Source organism: Dendrobates tinctorius, unplaced genomic scaffold, assembly GCF_039654945.1.
Source record: "Dendrobates tinctorius isolate UK_male_01 unplaced genomic scaffold, ASM3965494v1 ptg000208l, whole genome shotgun sequence".
In the NCBI taxonomy this organism is placed as follows: Eukaryota; Metazoa; Chordata; class Amphibia; order Anura; family Dendrobatidae; genus Dendrobates; species Dendrobates tinctorius.
The window spans coordinates 10990999-11011830 of NW_027361875.1; the positions used below are offsets into that span (position 1 = coordinate 10990999).

At 49.0% G+C, this 20832-nt stretch overlaps 1 protein-coding gene across 5 annotated transcripts in view; it reads left to right on the top strand.

Moving 5' to 3' along the window:
* The window catches only part of RALGAPA1 (Ral GTPase activating protein catalytic subunit alpha 1), a 448263-nt gene that overhangs the window by 188932 nt on the left and 238499 nt on the right, over nucleotides 1-20832 (top strand). For all 5 annotated transcript variants that reach the window (XM_073554214.1, XM_073554210.1, XM_073554212.1 and 2 more), the window contains 3 exons: nucleotides 3194-3331; nucleotides 12105-12298; nucleotides 14563-14661. In XM_073554214.1, coding sequence (XP_073410315.1) covers nucleotides 3194-3331; nucleotides 12105-12298; nucleotides 14563-14661 — 431 coding nt within the window. The remainder of the gene's footprint in view (nucleotides 1-3193; nucleotides 3332-12104; nucleotides 12299-14562; nucleotides 14662-20832) is intronic.

The following is a 20832-nucleotide window of genomic DNA, read 5'->3' on the forward strand; positions in this document are numbered from 1 at the left end:
TTTGATGCAGGTGTTAGTTTTGGGAATGAAAATTTACAGTGATTCCAGAATTTTTTCCTCAGAATTGAGTGATTCCAGAATTTTTTTCCTATGCTTGGTTTAAAAAAGTAACCATTACTGACTACCACATTTTTTTGTTCTTGATTTATTTTAGTGTTTCTTAAAGCCAGAAAGTTGCCATTTGAAATTACTTTAGTTTTGTGCCATGTCTGTGATCTGCTTTTTTTCTGCAAAATTAAACTGAATGAACATCCTCCAAAGCTGGTGATTCCATAATTTTTGCCAGGGGTTGTACACTGCTCAAAAAAAATAAAGGGAACACTTAAACAGCAGAAAATAACTCCAAGTAACTCAAACTTCTGTGAAATCAAACTGTCCAGTTAGGGAGCAGCACTGATTGACAATCAATTTCACATGCTGTTGTGCAAATGGAATAGATAACAGATGGAAATTATTGGCAATTATCAAGACACACTCAATAAAGGAGTGGTTCTGCAGATTGGGACAACAGACCACATCTCAGTACCAATGCTTTCTGGCTGATGTTTTGGTCACTTTTGAATGTTGGTTGTGCTTTCACACTCGTGTTAGCATGAGACGGACTCTACAACCCACACAAGTGGCTCAGGTAGTGCAGCTCATCCAGCATGGCACATCAATGCGAGCTGTGGCAGGAAGGTTTGCTTTGTCTTTCAGCGTAGTGTCCAGAGGCTGGAGACGCTACCAGGAGACATAGAGGGGGCTGTAGGAGGGCTCAACCCAGCAGCAGGACCGCTACCTCCGCCTTTGTGCAAGGAGTAACAGGAGGAGCACTGCCAGAGCCCTGCAAAATGACCTCCAGCAGGCCACAAATGTGCATGTGTCTGCACAAACGGTTAGAATCCGACTCCATGAGGATGGTCTGAGTGCCCGACGTCCACAGATAGGGGTTGTGTTCACAGCCCAACACCGTGCAGAACGCTTGGCATTTGCCACAGTAAACCAGGATTGGCAAATTTGCCACTGGCGCCCTGTGCTCTTCACAGATGAAAGCAGGTTCACACTGAGCACATGTGACCGAGTCTGGAGACGCTGTGGAGAGCGATCTGCCTGTAACATCCTTCAGCATGACCGGTTTGGCAGTGGGTCAGTAATGGTGTGGGGTGGCATTTCTTTGGAGGGCCACACAGCCCATGTGCTCGCCAGAGGTAGCCTGACTGCCATTAGGTACCGAGATGAGATCCTCAGACCCCTTGTGAGACCATTTGCTGGTGTGGTTGTCCTTGGGTTCCTTCTAATGCAGGACAATGCCAAACCTCATGTGGCTGGAGTGTGTCAGCAGTTCCTGCAAGATGAAGGCATTGAAGCTATGGACTGGCCTGACTGTTCCCCAGACCTGAATCCGATTGAGCACATCTGGGGCACCATGTCTCTCTCCATCCACCAACGTCACGTTGCACTACAGACTGTCCAGAAGATGGCGAATGCTTTAGTCCAGGTCTGGGAGGAGATCCCTCAGGAGACCATCTGCCGCCTCATAAGGAAAATTCCTCAGGCGTTGTAGGGAGGTCATACAGTCACGTGGAGGCCACACACTATACTGAGTGGCACATGGAGGCCACACACACAATACTGAGTATCATTTTAAAGACATTACATTCCACTTTAATTTTGTGTGGGACTCCAAATCCAGGCCTCCATTGGTTAATAATTTTGATTTCATTGATGATTTTTGTGTGGTTTTGTTGGCAGCACATTCAACTTTGTACAGAACAAAGTATTCAATGAGAATATTTCATTCATTCAGATTTAGGATGTGTTATTTGAGTGTTCCCTTTATTTTTTTGAGCAGTATATTATCATTTCTTGCCGTTCCTTCCAGGCATGTCCTAGAAAGGTCCTGAAGCTAGTCATGTGGAAGATCATTCAGTTGCTCAGCTCCTGCAGCCTCCGTTCATTCCCGCATAGATCAGTGTGGGCAGGAGGAGAGCAGTTCTCTCAGTGATTGGGAAGGTTGTGGTGTCAGCGTTCTCCATCACAGGAAGCTGCTGCCGGACTATAAGAGGCACACACTTCTGCTAAAAAGTCCGTGTTCTAGTCCGAAAAATATGGTACCTTCATGACAATGCATGAAGCAAAGTAGGATGATGTTTCAGCAACTTCCACAAATGGTGTTCATGAATGATAATAAATGTATGGTGATGAATTGGAGCATTGCATATATGATAGCAGCCGTAGTGGGTGAAATATAACATTATACAGGAGCAATGCAAATGTATGACCCCTCCAGGTAATACATGGATATTTCAGATTTACCGGAGGTATAGGTGCTCCAATAAGAAGACAACCTCTGTCCTATCTAACCCATAAGGAGAGGTCCCCTACGAGGCACATAGCCAGGGTTGTCTTCTTTTGATGGCACAGTAATAGCTTGGTCTGGGCTGTGTCTGCACCGTTACTTGCAGATGATGGCTTGATTATACAAGAGATACGCCAGTCTAAAGTCCCCCCATACACTTTAGGCTAACATTGACCAAGCTCACAGATTGCAGTGTGCTTGGACAACAGTCTAATGGTGGGAGCTCCTGACTGTCCCCCCACAGATGTCAGATGCGATCCTGAATGTCCGATTTTATGACGGTCAGTCCTTTTTTCTAAGAAGTAGGCTGCCACCACACATATCTGCCCGCTGTATCATAGGGTACACAGGAGCGCTCGGCAGAACAAGTGTTCCTATGTATGGGAGAATCAGGTCAGATAGCTGCTGGCCAAACGATTGACCAAACCATCGTTCGTCTGACATCTATCTAAAGTGTATGGGGGGCTGACCAGTCAGGATCGGAGATGACGCCTATCATGGGAGTCTCACCCCTCCAATTTGAACTTTTCTATTTGCCAAAAAAAGCGGAGATGGAATATCTGTCGCATCATTAAAGGGGTTACCTAAGACAATTTTTTTTTTTTTTTATTACTATGGGCTTAAGAACTAACATGCAGGTAGTTGCTACCTACCTGCCTGGTGCCGATCTCTGCTGGTACAGAACGGTCACAGGCCGCTCCTGCCGGCTATTCGGTGGCTTGCGTTGACGTCCCATCTACTGAACACAACCCTTTTCCATGGGTCCCAGAGCGGGAAGCAGATAGAAAGCCGCTATTGTTGGCAATAATATCATTTACACCAAAACACATATCTTTTTTTGTAATGCTGTCTTAGGCTCTGAAAATGTGTCCCCTGCCGTGTCCGCTCATGGTTCGCGCTCCCAGACGCCATCGCCTGCTGCTTTTACATCTGAACAGACAGAACTGCATGAAAAGCTTCAGCATTCAGTTTTACAGACATCGGACGATATTGGTAAATTTCCACTTAATTTACTTTCGTGATTTAGGATTGTTTTGTAACTTTATTATGTCTTAAAGGGAATCTATCTCCAGGTTTTTGAGAGCAACATAATATAGGGACAGAGATTCTGTTTCCAATCATGTGTCCCTTATTGGGCTGACTGCTGTAGTTTTTATACAATCACAGTTTTATCAGCAGGAGATTATCATTGGAGGATTAGTAGTCTTGCTGCCATATAGTCCTCCGTATTCATAAGCCCTGTACAACCCCTCCCCCACTGCTGATTGGAAGCTTTCTGCCCATACACAGTGTAGACAGAAATCTGCCAATCATTGGTGTGGGCGGGGTTATACAGGGCTCACCATTCACAGAACTGTGAATTCAGCAGCAGATAAAACTGATTTTATCAAAACTGCAACAAGCAGCCCAGTAAGTGAAACATCGCTGGAATCAGGGTCTCTTTGTTTCTACATCATGATGCTCTCAAATGAGGTAGCAAAAATCTGATGGCAGATTCTCTTTAAATTATATTAAGAATCATGATTTATTTTTCAGAATAACGTACAGTGGAGAGCGAAATAATATATAGTACTATAAATAATCACTATATTAAAAATTAGGATCGGCTGTGCCGTGTTATTCAGATTTTGTTCCTGTAGGTGTCAGTGTTGCTACTGCAGTGACGATATTTGCTGGCAGATGACAGCTGTGATCGCCAAGAAGTGACATGTTTATCCTATGATCTGTTTCTCTCCTTGTACCTCCCATAGCAGCAGACCATGGGTCCCATAAGCTGGGGAGTGCAGGCATTCCGATTTCATTGTTATCTGTGTTGCTCTATTTATTGTAATGATGGCTGGACCATACATGACAAGCACTTTTCTCCTTCGCCTCATTGGGGTGCACAGGACCATGGGGCACAGGACCATGGGTGTTATGCTGATGCCACTAGGACACTAAACAAATACACGAAGAAACTAACTCCTCCACAGTAAACACCCTCTGCTGGCTCTATCCTGAACCAGTTCTTGCTTAGTTTCTGTAGGAGGCACTAGGGTCTGGCTTCAGACCCCGACTTTATTATTTTAACTTTTTACTTTTATACTTTTTTTTCTACTGATTGAAGGGGCGACAGGGCCTTTCGAGGTCCTGATCTCCCAAAATCCTCAACAGGCGGGCACGCGGAGTGTCATCTCCCCGTATCCCCTTCTGCAACCTCAACACCGGCCTGGGCTCTCCTTAGGGGCGACGGATCCCTTCAATGGGTCCACTCTCCCCACATCAGCAACAGACAGGAACGTGGGGTGTCGCCCCCAAGTACCCCCTTCTGGAGCCAGGTTCTTCAGCCGGACATGCCATGTCACACCAAGGTAACATGCAGAGGTACCATGCGGCGTCCGTGCAGCCCCACCGCAACACCACTGCCCGAAATTGGATGATGACAGGAGGTAAACAAGACCTCTCCACCTCCCTATCAAAGGGAAGGTGGATTGAGAAGGATCTGCGCAGCCCGCAATCCCCAGCTGGGCCTACCATACTGACCACCCTTCTCTTCTTCATGCACCCTGCTCTGCTGCATCCCCTCTCAGCAGCGCAGGACCTGCGGTCGGCAGGGGGAGAAAAGGGCTCCTCCGACAGGCCTGTCAGATGTCCGGGTCCCCAGGGGGTTATGTGCACTCGGGCTACTGCGTTCCAGCGCCGCCATCGCTGCAGTCACCACTGCCGCTGCTGCAACAGCAAATTTAGCCCCCTGCTTCTGACCGGGATAGGCCAGGCTCCGCCCACCTTTTAGGCGCCTCTCGTTCCGAGTGAGCTGCGCTGTAGCCACATCCTGCGCTGTGGCCACATCCTGCCCTCTGGCACTGAGTCCGCCCCCTTCTGTGGCGAATCTCATTCCTCACGAGAAGCGCCGTCTAGTTCTCAGACCCTCCTCTTCCGCACCTTGTCATACAGGCTTGGGGACGCCATCATACTTCATTGCACAACCCCTCATGCGCAGTGTGACTACAGGATTTCACATCCACAGCGCAGACTACCTTCTCTGGGGCACGGACACAGGACCTGGGTAAGCTGGTACACAGCACTTAACTCCTTCCCTTCAGCAGCCTCTAAGCAGCATCAAAATACATGCAATATGTCTCATTCAAAGACATCTAAGAAGGCTAATAAAACACACACGGTGGTGTATGCTGCATGTACCATGCAGACACCGTAATGCAATATGTGCAGCCTGCAACCCCTCATGGGCACAGGAGCCCCCTTCTAATGCCGACCCTAGTGGGCTTAGTCTGTCTGAGTGGGCCACGTCTCTGGCACAGTCCATGGTCTCTTTGGCCAAGGCTATAGAATCCTTTTGTGATTCCTCCTCAAGCCAGAGCATCAGTTTACCCCCCATAGAAGATCCTTCCGCCTCACGAGAGTCTTCCTCAGACAGGGGCCAGATTGCAGCAGAAGATAGGCAATCTTCTAGAAAACGTCCTCACAACTCGTCCCTCAGACACTCTGGTGCCTCGGCGTCCGCAGACTGCCCCCCCGCTCCCCCTCACCAGGGGTTTGCAGCGAACACGACTCAATACGAGTCTGATGTGGCCGTAGATCCGGACTCTCTAGACAACCAGCAGTCTCTAGATTATCTCATTGATGCGGTTAATAAAGCCCTGAGAGTAGATAAAGAACCCGGTACTAGTCTGGATCACACCGTGTCTTTAAAAATGACCAAACATCCTCGCAAGGTTTTTGCCAACCACCCTGAGTTTACGGACATTGTTCAGAAGCATAGAAGTCGCCCAGACAAGCGATTCTCTGGACTGCTGGAAGCCAGGTACCCTTTTGCTCCTACTCTAAGAAAGGAGTGGACTGAGTAGCCCGCAGTGGATCCACGCATATCACGACTCACTTCCAAAACTCTCCTGTCTCTGTCTGTTGGCTCGTCCAATAGAAACCTCACTGATCGACAGACAATCTTGCTTGGTCAGTCTTTGAGGCTGCCGGAGCAGCACTCTTCCCTTCCTTCGCTGCCACCTGGGTGGCCAGAGCTATGGTAGCCTGGGCAGAGGCTCTAGCTAAGTCCGGTCGAGACATTAACCTACCTCCCGAGGCAGTCAGTCTCGCTTACCAGATTGCCTGGGCCGGGGATTACGTTGTGCATGCCCCCTAGATGTGGCTAACTGTGCCACACTTGCAGCTGCAAACGTCGTTACTATCAGAAGAACCCTGTGGCGAGCAGACTCCGCTTCCAAGAAATCTCTAACCTCCCTGCCTTACCAGAGTGGGCACTAGTTTGGGGATAGTCTCGACCAAATTATCTCGGATGCTACTGGAGGGAAAAGCAAATTCCTCCCTCAGCAAGGGCCCTATGCAATGTTCACTTCAGGCCTTTTCGCAGCACCTCAAGCTGGTCATCCGCAACCGCTTCCTCTAGATCGGCCCTTCCCCCACGCAGGGACAGGTATTCACAAACTTCATACAAGCCTGATCGTTCCTGGAGAAACAGACTCTCCCTGTCCGGACCCAAGGGTACCTCTTCCCGCAAGTTTTCTGCTCAATGACTCATTCTGGTATCCGGAGGACACAGACAGGGTAGGCGGCCGTCTGCTCTTTCGTCAGGTCTGGCTGGCGGTCGTTCAAGACCAAGGGGTCAGAGATCTGGTGTCCTCCGGATACAAAGTAGAATTTGTGTCTCCCCCGAAAAACGCTTCTTCCAGTCGCGTCTTCCAAGTACAGAGGCGCATTCCGTTCCTTTCTATCAGGCCATATACGCTCTCCGCAACAATGGAATCATCATCACTGTCCCTCACACGGAAAGGTTCAAAGGGTTTTACTCAAACCTGTTCATAGTTCCAAAGAAGGACGGAACCATGCGCCCCATCCTAGATCTAAAGCTGTTAAACAAGTTTGTCAAAGTGCGTCATTTCAGAATGGAATCTCTCAGTTCTGTTATCACCTCGTTGGAAACGGGAATACTTTGCGTCTGTCGACATCAAGGACGCATATCTTCACATTCCAATCTTCTCAGGTAACCAAAGATTTCTGCGCTTCGCCATCGGAGACGAACATTTTCAGTTCACAGCTTTGCCCTTTGGTCTCGCCACTGCTCCCAGAGTGTTCACCAAGGTCATGGCTGCTGTCATGTCCATTCTGCACTTTCGGGGAGTGGTGATTCTGCTCTACCTAGATGATGACCTCCTCATCAAGGGATCGTCCCTGCAGCCCTGTGCGGAGAGTGTAAATGTCACGATGGACACTCTCTCTCATTTCGGTTGGCTATTGAACCTAAACAAGTTCTCTCCAGCCCCATCCCAGCAAATCTTTTTGGGGATGATCATGGACACTTCCCGAGGGTTGGTAATTCTCCCTCCAGAAAAGATCCCGATGCTGATCCGGGGAGCCCGAAAGCTTTCTCTTGCCCGCCCCCAATCCCTGCGGTTCAGGATGCGGATCCTGGGGAAATTGGTGACGTCGATTGAGGCTGTACCGTTTGTCCAATTTCACCTCCGTCCTCTACAGCAGGCATTGCTGTCGGCTTGGGACAAAAATCCAGCCTCTCTGGACCGCCTATTTCGTCTGTCCCGCCCCCCCCGGATAAGTCGGTCTCTCAGGTGGTAGACGTCAATGTCCTCATTGGGTCAAGTAAAGTCTTTTCGTCCGGTTCACTGGCTGTTGGTGACCACCGACGCCAGTCTCCTAGGTTGGGGTGCGATTTTCCGTCACCAACACGGCTCAGGGACGCTGATCCATTCAGGAATCGCGTCTCCTGATTAATATCCTCAAGATTCGGGCAATCAGGCTAGCTCTTCATCAATTCCATTGTCTCTTGGCGCTGCCGTCCCATTCGAATCCAGTCGGACAACGCCTCGGTGGTTACGTACATCAATCGGCAGGGGGGCACATGGAGCAGAAGAGCGATGCTCTAAGTAGCACACATTCTGCGGTGGGACAAGACAAACCATTCAGCCATCTGAGCAATTCATATACCGGGAGTAGAGAATTGGGCAGCAGATTTTCTCAGCCGTCAGGGTCTGGCCTCGGTAGAGTGATCCCTTCATCCGGTAGTTTTTCAATAGATTTGTCAGCGCTGGGGTACTCTGGATGTGGATCTGATGGCCTCCAGGCTAAATGCCAAAGTTCTGGCATTCGTTGCTCGGTCCCGAGACCCATTAGTCATCGGGTCGGATGATCTGGTGCTTCCGTGGCATCAGTTTCGCCTCCCTTACATTTTTCCGTCGCTTCTGCTAATCCCAAGGGTCATCTGAAAGATCAAGGTGGAGGGTATCCCTGTGATTCTCGTCACACCAGACTGGCAACGCCAAGTGCAACTAGTCGCCAACGTTCCCTGGAGGTTACGGGACCGCCCAGACCTCCTCTCTCAGGGGCCCATTTACAGCCAGAACTCGAGAGTGCTGAGTTTAAGTGCCTGGCCATTGAATCCTGGATCCTAGCCCAGGCCAGTTTCTTGCAACAAGTAGCGTCCACCATGATCAACGCTCGGAAACCTACCTCCATGCGTATTTACCATTGTATTTGGAAAGCCTTTTTCTCTTGGTGAAAAAACCATGGATGTTCCTCACTTGTGTTTTCTATTCCGTCCATTTTGGAATTTCTCCAAGCAGGATTGGATTCAGGCCTGGCACTGTCTTCTCTCAAATGCCAAATTTCAGCCCTATCCGCCCTGTTCCAGCAAAAAAATAGCTTCCAAATCTCAGGTTAAGACTTTCATACAGAGAGTGTCGCACCTTGCTCCTCCCTACAAGATGCCTTTGGAGCCTTGGGATCTTAATCTGGTCTTAGGTGCCTTGCAAGAGGCCTCCTTCAAACCCTTGCAGGACGCATCACTCACTCTTCTTTCTTGGAAAGATGCCTTTCTTGTGGCAGTAAGATCCATCAGGCAGGTCTCTGAATTGGCGGCTTTATCTTGCAAACCTCCATTTCTGGTCTTTCATCAGGACAAGGTGGTGTTAAGGACGTCTCCGGCCTTCTTGCCTGAGGTCGTTTCTTCTTTTCATCTGAATGAGGACATAGTATTGCCCTCGTTCTGCCCATCTCCGGTTCATCGTACTGTGAAGGCTCTCCACACTTTGAATTTAGTGAGAGCACTCAGGAAATACATTTCCAGAACAGCGCCTTTCCGCAAATCGGATTCCCTCTTTGTGCTTTCGGAGGGACACAGGAAAAGCCTACCTTCTTCTAAAGCTACAATAGCCAGATGTATCCGCTCTGCAATCCAAGAGGCTTACCGTGTCAGAGGTCAGCCTATCCCGGCAGGGATCAAGGCACACTCCACTCGGTCAGTGGGGGCCTCCTGGGCCATTTGGCACCAGGTGTCGGCACAGCAAGTTTGCAAGGCTGCGACTTAAGCTGGAGTCACACATAGCGACTCACCAGCGATCCCGACAACAATATCAATGTGTCAGGATCGCTGGTAAGTCGCTATGTGATCGCTGGTGAGCTGTCAAACAGACAGCTTCACCAGCGATCAGCACAGCGACGCCAAGCACGCGGCGTCGCTGTGTACATTAGATACCAGCGCGCTGATGCAGGGAGCTAGTAACTAAGGTACACATCAGGTATCTAAGGGACGCACGTCCCTTAGATACCCGATGTGTACCTTAGTTACCAGCTGATCGCTGGTCTCCTGCCTGTCACACGCAGCAATACGTGCTGGCCAGCGGGAGACCAGCAACCGAAAAAATGTCCAGGGCTTTCCTAGTGATCAGCGATACCTGCAGGGGGGCTGATCGCTGTCACACACAGCGATATCGCTGGTGAGATCGTTGTTGTGTCACAAAACTTGTGACTCAGCAGCGATCTCGCTAGCAAGATCGCTATGTGTGATGGGGCCCTTAGTCCAGTCTTCACACGTTCGCTAAGCATTACAACATTCATTCTCAAGCCTCTTCAGATACAGCCCTTGGCAGACAAATTCTGCAATCGGCAGTATTGCATCTGTAGGCCAGATTAATCGTTTGGTACATAAGGTTTCAGCTGTTGTGCTGTTTCTCACCCAGGGACTGCTTTAGGACATCCCATGGTCCTGTGTCCCCTAATGAGGCGAAGGAGAAACAGATTTTTGTGTGTACTCACCGTAAAATCCTTTTCTCCGAGCCAATCATTGGGGGGCACAGCACCCATCCTGTTAGCCTGTTGGCTTGTGGTTGTTCTTTGTTTTTTGACATGATGCATTTTTTGTTTGCTATCTGTGAGCTCCTACTGCTTTGGCACCGAACTGGTTCAAGATAGAGCCAACAGAGGGTGTATACTGCGGAGGAGGAGTTAATTTCTTTGTGTATTTGCTTAGTGTCCTCCTAGTGGCAGCAGCATAACACCCATGGTCCTGTGTCCAATGATTGGCTCGGAGAAAAGGATTTTACAGTGAGTACACACAAAAATCCCTGTTTTATTCATTAAGCCCCATGATTTCCTTATAGATTGTAGCTTGCGAGCAGGACCCTCACTCCTCCTGTAACTGCTGAACTGTGTTACTTGGTAATGTCTTTATTGTCTGTACATGTGCCATCTTAATTGTAAGGTGCTGCAGAATTTATTGGAGCTATAGAAATAAATGATTATTATTAAAACCCATTGATCGAGTCGGGAGCCTTCAGCTCCCTGTGCCACTATTCTGCTGGGCGTCTGATTCTCAGCGCAGCAAGAGCCATGGCATCACTACATAGCACTTAAAACTGTGTGAAAACTCGCTCCACACAATGCATAGAGCACGGCAGCATGCCAGAGGAAATACATTTTTTGGTTAATTCTATTTTGTCAGTCATTACATTTGAGGGTACTTTGGGGCATGATTTTGTGTAGGGAGCTGTGGAACCATCATACTGTGTGTGGGGGGGCTGCAGGAGTCATCATACTGTGTGTAGGGGGCTATGTGAATCATTATGCTATGTGTGTGGGGGGACTGTTGGGCCATCGTACTGTGTATATGGGAAGGAGCTGTAGATCTGTCATACTGTGGAAGGGGGAGGCAGTGAGGTCAGCATACTGGGTGTGGGTAGCAGTGTGGGCCATCATACTGTATTTGGGGGGGCTGTTGTGGCCATTATACAGTGAGCAGGGCTGTTGTGGCCATCATACTGTGTTTGTGGAGCTGCTGGGGCCATCATACCGTGTGTGGGGGCCACCATAATGTGTGAGGTGGGGGCCATATTACTGTGTGTGTGGTGGTCATAATATTGTGTGTGAGGGGAGGGATGTGAAGGCCATCAACCCATGTGGGGCTTCTTTATTGAGGTGTGGGGGGCTGTGAAGCCCATCACGCTGTGTGTGGTTGGTTAAGGGGGCCAGTATGTGTGTGTGGGGGGTGCATTATACTGCTGTGGGGGGTTTTAAGGGCTTTAAAATGTGTGTGGTTAGTTGTAAGAACCTCATACTGTGTGTGGGAGCCATCTGTGTATGCCCCTGGCTGTTGTGCACTGATGTCAAGTAATTCGACTGCACAGATTTTTATTGTAGAAGACAAAACAGTCAGCCGCTTGTTACAGTTTGAGTATAGTTGGATTAGTGGCCAATTGTGAAGATAGGAACAGTCACGCTTCCAGTAATTATTGAGTTTTATCGTATCCTTGCACATATGTTATATCCATGGACCAGTTAGCGCACGTCAGGAGACCTGGCGGTCTGGTTGGGTTCTGTGAGCCGAGCCTATTTTTACGAGTCTGAAAAACCCTGTTAGGCTATATGTTGGGTAATTCTATAGTATCCGCATTGTGCTATACACTTTTGCATGTTGTTTTGACACTTGATTTTTTGATGTTTTGATATTTTCTGCCTTGTACAGAACCCTGTGAATTTCCCCTGGAGAGCTGCAGTGTGATGGCAGGCGGGACACTAACCGGCTGGCATGCCGACGTAGCAGCCGTTATGTGGCGGAGAATGCTAGGCATCCTTGGAGATGTCATTAGTATAAGCAATCCTGAGATCCATGCACAAGTGTTTGATTACTTATGTGAGCTGTGGCAGAATCTGGCCAAGGTAATCCATTTGTCAACGTTGTATGAGTGAGCGATGAAAACGAGTGATGATATCATGAAGTGTTTGAGTCATGAATATTGGCCGAATCAGTCCATTTCGGGCACACAAAAAATGTAATGTGTATGGGGCTGTCCCAATACTAACTCACTGGTAAGAATGGTTGGGCATGTCAGATTTTAGCAATCCAGATCCTTTTGTTTTCGGTAGAGATAGGCAGCCGCCATAGGTGTCGGGCAATGGTTTATATAGTGGTTTTCAAAGGTATTCCCCCCGCCCAACCCCTTTAGCATTTTTCTCATATTTTACTAGTTCCCAACCTGAAATTTTGCCTTTTTTTTTTTCAGGATATGCATGAGTTCATGTAATTTTGTTTTTTTCTTTCTGTGAAGCAAACAGCAAATAGGACAAAATTACTGAAAACTTCAGTGTGCATAACAATTCACCTCCCTAAAGTCAGTACTTTGTAGAACCTCCTTTTGCGGAAAATGCAGCTGCAATTCATTTACTACGGATAAGTCTACAAGCTTTCCACATGTGTCCCCTAGGATTTTAGCCCATTCCTCTATGTAAAACTGCTCCAGCTCCTTCGATTTAGGTGGTTTCCTCTTGTTAAAAGCAATCTTCAAGTCTGATCACAGATTCTCAGTTGGATTAAGGTCTGGGCTTTGACTCTGCCAATCCAAAACATTAACACATTTACCCTTAAATCACTTGAGTGCTGCTTTAACAGTATGCTTTGGGTCATTGTCTTGTTAGAAGGTGAGCCTCCATCACAAATCGCTGACAGACTGTCCTGCATCCAATCCCGTCTTTTCTATCCAAGGTGGTTTCCTCTTTTCACCTCAATGAGGACATCATATTTCCTTCCTTTTGTCCATCACTCTTTCATCCTCGGGAGTCACTAAACGATCTGGACCTCGTGAGAGCACTTCGTCTCTACTTTTCGATAATAGCACACTTCAGATGAGCGGACACTCTGATGATAATTCCCGAAGGTCCCCGAAGAGGTCTCCCTGTTTTCATGCCTAATATTGCCCGTTGGATCTGTTCTGCCATTCTGGAAGCATTTTGGCTAAGGGGCAGAGCATGTCCACCCCGGGTCATGTCTCACTCCGCTCACACAGCGGGGGCCTCATTGGTCGGCCGTCACCAGGCGTGGCTGTCACAACTCTGTTGTCGGGTGACCCGGGACCTGTTGCTTCTTCCCTGTCCATAGTGCTAGGGGAACGACCTAGCTCACCCTGTTTCCTGGGTTACTTCTGAAGGTGAAGATGCTGGGGCCACGTACCTTACCTTTTCTCCTGAGTCTGCCCTCCCTCTGTACCCATCCCCCACCCAGGGAAGAAGAAAATAGCAGTGCACCATAGTGCACCAACCAGATGAACAAGGTAACACGAACAGGGGACACAGAAAATACAAGGCATAAAAATAAACACATAAAACAGAAGAATGCAGTGGGGAATGAAGGATGGCATAAAACCAAAGTAGGAGAAGGAAGGGAATTATCACACTCACAATTTAAGCAATAGTCACAGATTATATAGGGGATAGGAGTGACTAGCTGAGCTTAGCTGAGAGCCTAAGCTCCCAGAGCGCTCAACATGGCAGATTAACCCCTTAACTGCCAAAAGAAATTTACGCAGTTTAAAAAGAAGGTGAAGTGCTTCTATTCAGCTCAGGAGTAGGAGCAATTAGACGCTGAGGTCTTCTGGCTCCTCTCTATCACGGTAACCCTGTGATAGTTGCTTTGCAAACCAACTACATGGTCTTCCATTCATACCTTCCTTAAGTTCTACAGAGTTCACACCTACACCTCGTTGGATGTGAACCTCAATAGAAAGGTCTTGCAGACCACAGTGGCCCGAACTCAGACCCTTGGGTCTGCTTTTTGATGTCCCATGGTTTCCTGTGTTCCATATAAAGAAATGAATATTTTGGGTACTCACCGTATTTTCTTTCTCAGAGCCTTCATTGGGGAGCATAGCACATGCCCTTGTATACGGTTGTGTTGGTTTCTGATTTGTATTCATGTTGCTTCTACTGCTTTCTCACTAACTGATTAGCTTCATGCTGGTAGGTGGGTGTATATTGCTGGGGATAAGCTAACTTTTTTGCATAGTATCAGTCGCCTAGTGGCAGCAGCATACACTCATGGTTTCCTGTGTCCACCAATGAAGGCTTTGAGAAAGAGATTTTATGGTGAGTACCCCAAGTCTTTTTTCTTTTTATTATGTAATAACTTAGCCATTCATTTTCTTTTCCAGATTCGAGACAATTTGGGAATTTCTTTGGATAATATGTCATCTCCTCCCCCACCTGTACTCATCCCGCCCCTGAGGATCCTCACCCCATGGCTTTTTAAGGTATTAACTATAATGCAGAACACATACATTTGTGATATAACTAGTGTTGATGATTTAAGCCACTTCAACATGAGATTTGGGTTCTTTGGCTGGGTCTTTTTTTTTCTTGATTTAAAGGAAACGTTCACTACTTAGACAATATCTTTAATGCAACACTGCCTCCCTGTAAAATAAAAACACCCTTTCTAGTTTGCTTTATTGCTGGACTCCGTAACCGTGGGATAATCTTACTGACGCTATTAAGGCAACTAATTGAAAATTGGCTCCTCTCCGGCAAATTATACCACACCTGCTAGCACCAGGCTCCTCAATTTTTCATGATGTCTGTTCCTCCAGCCTATTTTAGGCTTTTAGAGACAAGGTTAGGCAGTAAACTTTTAGGTTGCCTTTAGGGTAACAAGGTGTAGTTTTGTCCTCTGTTGCACCCAAGTAGCGGTGGAGAGTACAGGCTGTATTGTTCAGTTGGTATCCTCAGGCCTGTACGTCTAGACCATGTCCCTTGACGCAGTCGCCTATCAGGTAGCTGGATGGTGGTCTTTTAGCCTTGTGGTCTGATAACTGGCCACCCACCCTAGCGAGCGTGTTTGCATGGAGCAGAAGATGGAATATGGAAACCCAACTTCTAGCCACAGGATCAAGCCTCTTCAAGACAGATTAGTTAAGTAGGTTTCTTGTTGCAGCCCTGTGTTGCATTGGCTTCCCAGTGTTCATTGTCCGGCTTGGTAGCAGCTCTTTTTGTGGCTTCTCGGAGTCCCACCCTGCGCACCTACCAATGGTTTTTCGGTGTCCGTCCCCTCCTCCTCCTCTCCCTAATATCTTCCTGTGTTTGCCCTTGGGTCGGGGGGATGTGCTCCTTTCTGTAGTTTTGAGGATGCGTAGGTCTATTGGGATAGAAATAGAGCACATGTATTGTGGTGTGTGTTTGTCACATTATGTGTTCAATCTTGTAGCCTGTGTATGCTAAAATCACGTGCAGTGTGGACGATATAAAGCTCGGTGAAGCCCTGCGCTGTTCGCACTCTGTTACTATGTGCGATCAGTTTGTTAAGTGTTCTCACACCACTAGCCAATTAGTGTAAATGAAATGCACCACCAGCTGGCTAGTATGTGTTGCCAGTAGGCGTTCATCTGCCGGCCAATCAATTCAATCAGTGTGTACACATCCCTGGCCAATCAGAGCAGCTGATGAGTCTTTCCTGCTTGACCTATCAATGGGTTCATGCGCCTGCCCTTTGTTCAATCAGGACATGTAGGTGATCCATATGCCAGCGGTGCTCCATCCCTAACTTCCTGCGATGGGGCAGCACCTTTTTCCTTGGGTGTTTACCCAGGATTGTTCTTCCTCCATCTCTCCTTGGCTTGCTTCATGCACCTGCATGAAGCCCTCGGTCACAATCCTGTTGGGGCCTCACAGTGTTTTCAAATCTTCGCGACTCGCGGACCGGGTAGGCTGTTTGTCATTGAGGGACTTGATGCCTGCAGAGTCCCAGTGACTCCCTTCTATCACTAGTTGGTTTTCTTGGTAGTCACTATGTTTTCTCTCACCCTCATAAGGTCGTAGTCCAAGGAGGAGCGCACACTCTGCTGTCCAGCCTGCCCTAGTATGCTTATATCTCTTGCAAGGCCAAGTTTCCCGCAGACCATGTATTAGCATATCGCACTGCTGCTACCTCCTTCCTCCTCTGCCTATTGCTGCTCAGGGGACCTAGGGCTGTGGAGTTGGAGTTGTGGAGTCAGTGTCCATTTTGGTGGAGTCGGTATAAAATGTACCGACTCCTAAAATATATAATAAATTGTGACCAGTGCTGTGGTGTAGATAAGATGAATCTTTGCTGCACTTTATGTACACGCTAAGTAGTGACCAGTGCTGTGGAGTCGGAATCATTAGTCAGAAATTGAGGAGTCTGAGTCGGAGGTTTGGCTTATCGACTCCACAGCCCCATTGGTACACTAGCAGCCTTTGGTATGCAGAGGTACCTCTCTCCCTGCATGTGTCCTGCCTTTAGCTCTTCTGTATTCTACACCCTGGTAGCGGTTGTCACCACCCTAAGTGCTATGGCCACAGGCCAGTGTCGCATCCAACTGTGGGACCGCACCAGCACAGCCTAATTTGGAGGCTATCCAAACAGACATAGATTGAGTTGGTCAACTGCCCTGGTTACCCTTCAGTAAGCACAGGTTTTTCAGAGGTTTAATCCGTAGTGCTTCACACTTGGGGCACCGCCTGTACCATGTCTTCACTTTTGCACTAAACATCTAAATAGGCTGTAGTCTTGACTCCGGGGCCGAGTTTGCCAGGGGGTCAATGTCCTGGTTTGCGGTTGTTAAGCAGCAATTTCCTCCCGGTTTTTGGTACGCTGACCATCTCACTGAGTTACACCTACCAACTGCAGTCGTACGGTCAGGTGAGCCTAGCAGAGAACCCTGCAACAGAAATGCAGCTCCAGCTGAGACCTCCCAGTTGAGTAATTGGGTGAATTTTGCAGGTGACCCTGAAATCCAGAGTTTATTCTCAGCAGCTTATAGAGTGAATCACGCCTTCCAGCTGAAGCCTTACAGCTGGGTGGTTCCCACAGAGGACCCTGCAAACTTAGTGTACCGTTACACTTAGCAACGCACCAGCGATCCCGACAACGATACGACCTGGTAAGGATTGCTGGTGCGTCGCTAAATGGACGCTAGTAAGCTGTCAAACAGCCAGATTTACCCAACGACGCAGCAACGATCCGGTGATCCATATACCTCGGCGGTCGTTAGGACCTTGTCACACAGCAGCGATTCTGACGACTCCCGCCTGCGTCCATGATTTCTGAGTCGCTAACAAGGTCGCTCGTCGGTGTCAAACAGCGATGCGCGCTGGCCAGCGGGACACCAGCGATCAAAAAATGGCCCAGGACATTAGAACACGATCAGCGACATCGCAGCGGGGGCCTGGTCGCTGCTAAGTGTCACATCTAACGAGGTCGCTGTTGCGTTACAAAATCGGTGATGCTTCAGTGATCTCGCTATGTGAGACGGGGCCTTTAGAGGTTATTCTGACCCTCCTTATAGAGTGAGTGAGACCTACTAACTGAAGACTTAAGCCATGCAAATCCCGCAGAGGACTCTGCAAACCCAGAGGTTGTTCTGACCACCTTATAGAGTGAATCAGACCTACTAACTGAAGCCTTACAGCTGGGTGGATACCACAGAGGACCCTGCAAACCCATAGGTTATTCAGACTGCCTTTCTGAGGGAGTCCAACTCTCTAGATGAGACATCACAGCTGTGCAGATTCTACAGGTGAACCTACAACTCTGACAATGGGTAGACCACCTTCTACAGCACGTAAGGGGGGGTGTCGCAAAGGTTATTTAGATAGCACTCTACCTCTTTCCTGGGTGAGACAACCCCACTGAAGGTTCTCTCTGTAGAGTGCACCAAATATTTAGCTATCTACAGGTGCTCCAACCTCCTTCCTCAGTGGCTGTCAACCTCGAGCAGTAACTTCTTCAATAAGGTCGTGCAGACAACCCAGACAGTGCAAGTGGTACCTTACTATGCTCTGACTACTTTCCACAGTTGGTCAGACCTACAATCAGTTGGTGCTTAGGGGTGAGTACTGTTCAGGTGAGTCACAGTATCCTGTCTAGTCCTCTATGTGAGGGCAGCTATGCTGTACTCTTCCTTGGCAGTTTCGGGTTCCATGCCAGGTGATAGTCTGAACACGTCACTAGCATTGGACCGTTGCTTCCGATTTGGTCCTGTCAGATCAGTCTGGGCACTCTATTCGTTCTCTCCCTGAGGTTTCGGATTATCAGGCAGAGCTCAGCAAGTGAACCAGACTAAGAGTGAGTCTGACCTTTGATCAGTGTCTTCTCTCATTTTCAGGTCATATCATAAATGAGCTACATGGCATGGAAGCAAACTAGGAGATGCTTTTTCCCGTCTCCCATGACGGCACACATGAGAGAGGGGATCCGCCCAGTCAGGACAGGAACCCTACTGAAGATAAAAGGGCGGTACCTCTCCCTCGCTTCAGTTGGGTTTCCTGTCCTGACAGGGACCCGTGCTGAAGACAGCAGGTCACACTTACCTGCCCCTCTCCCGTGCCGGCGTAGAAGATCAGGCTGGGCTCCTGATCGCTGGGCGTCGGGATGGAGGAAGCGCCGTCCGCGGGTCCTCCGGGGCTCAGCGTCCGTGCAGGCGCAGGAACAGCACGGCGGGGGTCCTGGGGCTCTGCCGTGGCTGCCGCGCCGCCCTCTCCCCCTCTGCCGGTGATTCCCTACTCTGGAGCAGCTCAGGAGCGTTGAGGGAGCGGCCGCTTCCGGGTCGCGCTCCTCTGACGTCACGCGCAGGGCACGCTGGGGAGGGGGCGTGCCCGCGTGACGTCGGGAGGCGGCGCCGACAATTCAAGATGGCGGCGCCCATGGTGAAGAACGCCGATCGGTGGAGAGAGATCCCGGCGGTATGGCAGGGGGGGGAGGGGCTGTGGGGGTAACCGGAGGAGGCGGAGAGTGCAGTGGATCCCCCTTACATAAGGGGGATGACCACAGAAGACGCACTCATGCCCAAGGCTTCAGAATGGAAGTGGGGCAAGACGAGCAGCGTCAGCAGCGTCAACAGCAGCGACAGCAGCAGCGTCAGCAGCAAGACCTCTCGCCAGATGCCAGGCCGAGCCACCAACATACCAGGAGCAGTCGCTCAAGTGGTGGGAGCGGCAGTCATAAGCGCAATCGGCATGACTCTGGGACGTCCAGGAGAAACGTCACGAGTGCATCCGAGGAGCCTCCGAGATCGGTACCCCTGATTGACAGCGGTGGTGAGTGATCTACGTGAATGTCACCCTTATGGTAATGGGGTTCCATTTTCTCTGTTTGATCACTAGGGGGCGAGGAAGGCCAGCAGCAAAACCAAAAATAGAGAATGCGCCCTATGTAAAAACCCGCTGGCAGATCAGTGGCAGAAAGATCTCTGCGCTGACTGTATTAACAGGACTATACAGGAGGAGACCCCTGATTTGGTGACTAGTCTGAAGGAGTTAATACATCAGGTGAAAGGTTCCCTAAAGGCAGCCCTTAAAAAGAAAAGAAACCGTAGAAGGAGCTCCGATTCAGAGGCCTCGCCAAAGCAGAAGGGGCGGGATAGATCTTTGTCCCCCTCCACCTCCTCTTCCTCTACGCAGTCCTCAGAATCCTCCTCGGACAGCGATATAGGCGGCCGTCCATGTTTCCCAACGGAGGACGTAGAAAAACTGGTCAAGGCCATTAGAGCTACAATGGGCCTTAAAGAAAAAAAAACTCCCAAATCATTAGAGGATGTAATGTTTGGAGGACTGGAGGAAAAGCGAAAGCGTACCTTCCCTGTAAATGATAAAATAAAAGCGCTAATTGACAGGGAATGGAAAAAGACAGAGCGGTCAGGGGGCTTACCTTCCACATCAAAGAGGAAGTACCCCTTTGACCAGAAGGACTCAGAAACCTGGGAAAAAGTCCCAAAAATTGATGGGGCTGTAGCCAGATCCTCAAAAAAGGTATCCCTACCATTAGAAGATTCTGGCGTGTTGAAAGACCCGCTTGATAAGAAAGCAGATGGGTTTCTGAAGCACATCTGGGAAGCTTCAGCAGGGGGATTGAAGCCAGCAATAGCCGGTACCTGTACCGCTCGTGCCCTCATGGTCTGGCTGCAACAAATAGAGGACCAGATCAAGGATAGAGTTCCTAGAGACGAAATTCTAGCTAATCTAACATTGGTGCACGGAGCAGCAGCTTTCCTGGCCGATTCCTCTGCAGACTCCGCAAGATTGACAGCTAGAGCAGCAAGCCTGTCAAATGCGGCAAGACGAGCCCTGTGGCTTAAAGGGTGTCCCGGAGATTTACCCTCTAAGCACAAGTTATGTTCCATTCCATGCGATGGCCAATTCCTCTTCGGGAAAAAACTAGAAGAGATTTTGGAGCATGCGGGGGATAGGAAGAAAAGCTTTCCCCGATTTCCGGGAGAACCTAAGAAGCAGCCCTTTCGGAGGAGGAGATTTAACAGGGGTCGTCCCCCGGGAGATAGAAAAAGCTGGGACTTTAAAGAAAAAAGAGGATCGGGCTATATGTTTAAAGGGCCCTCCACTTCCTCCAAAAAATCTCCCCAATGACATTGGGCCGGAGGTAGGGGGAAGGCTTTCTCTCTTCCTTTCCGCCT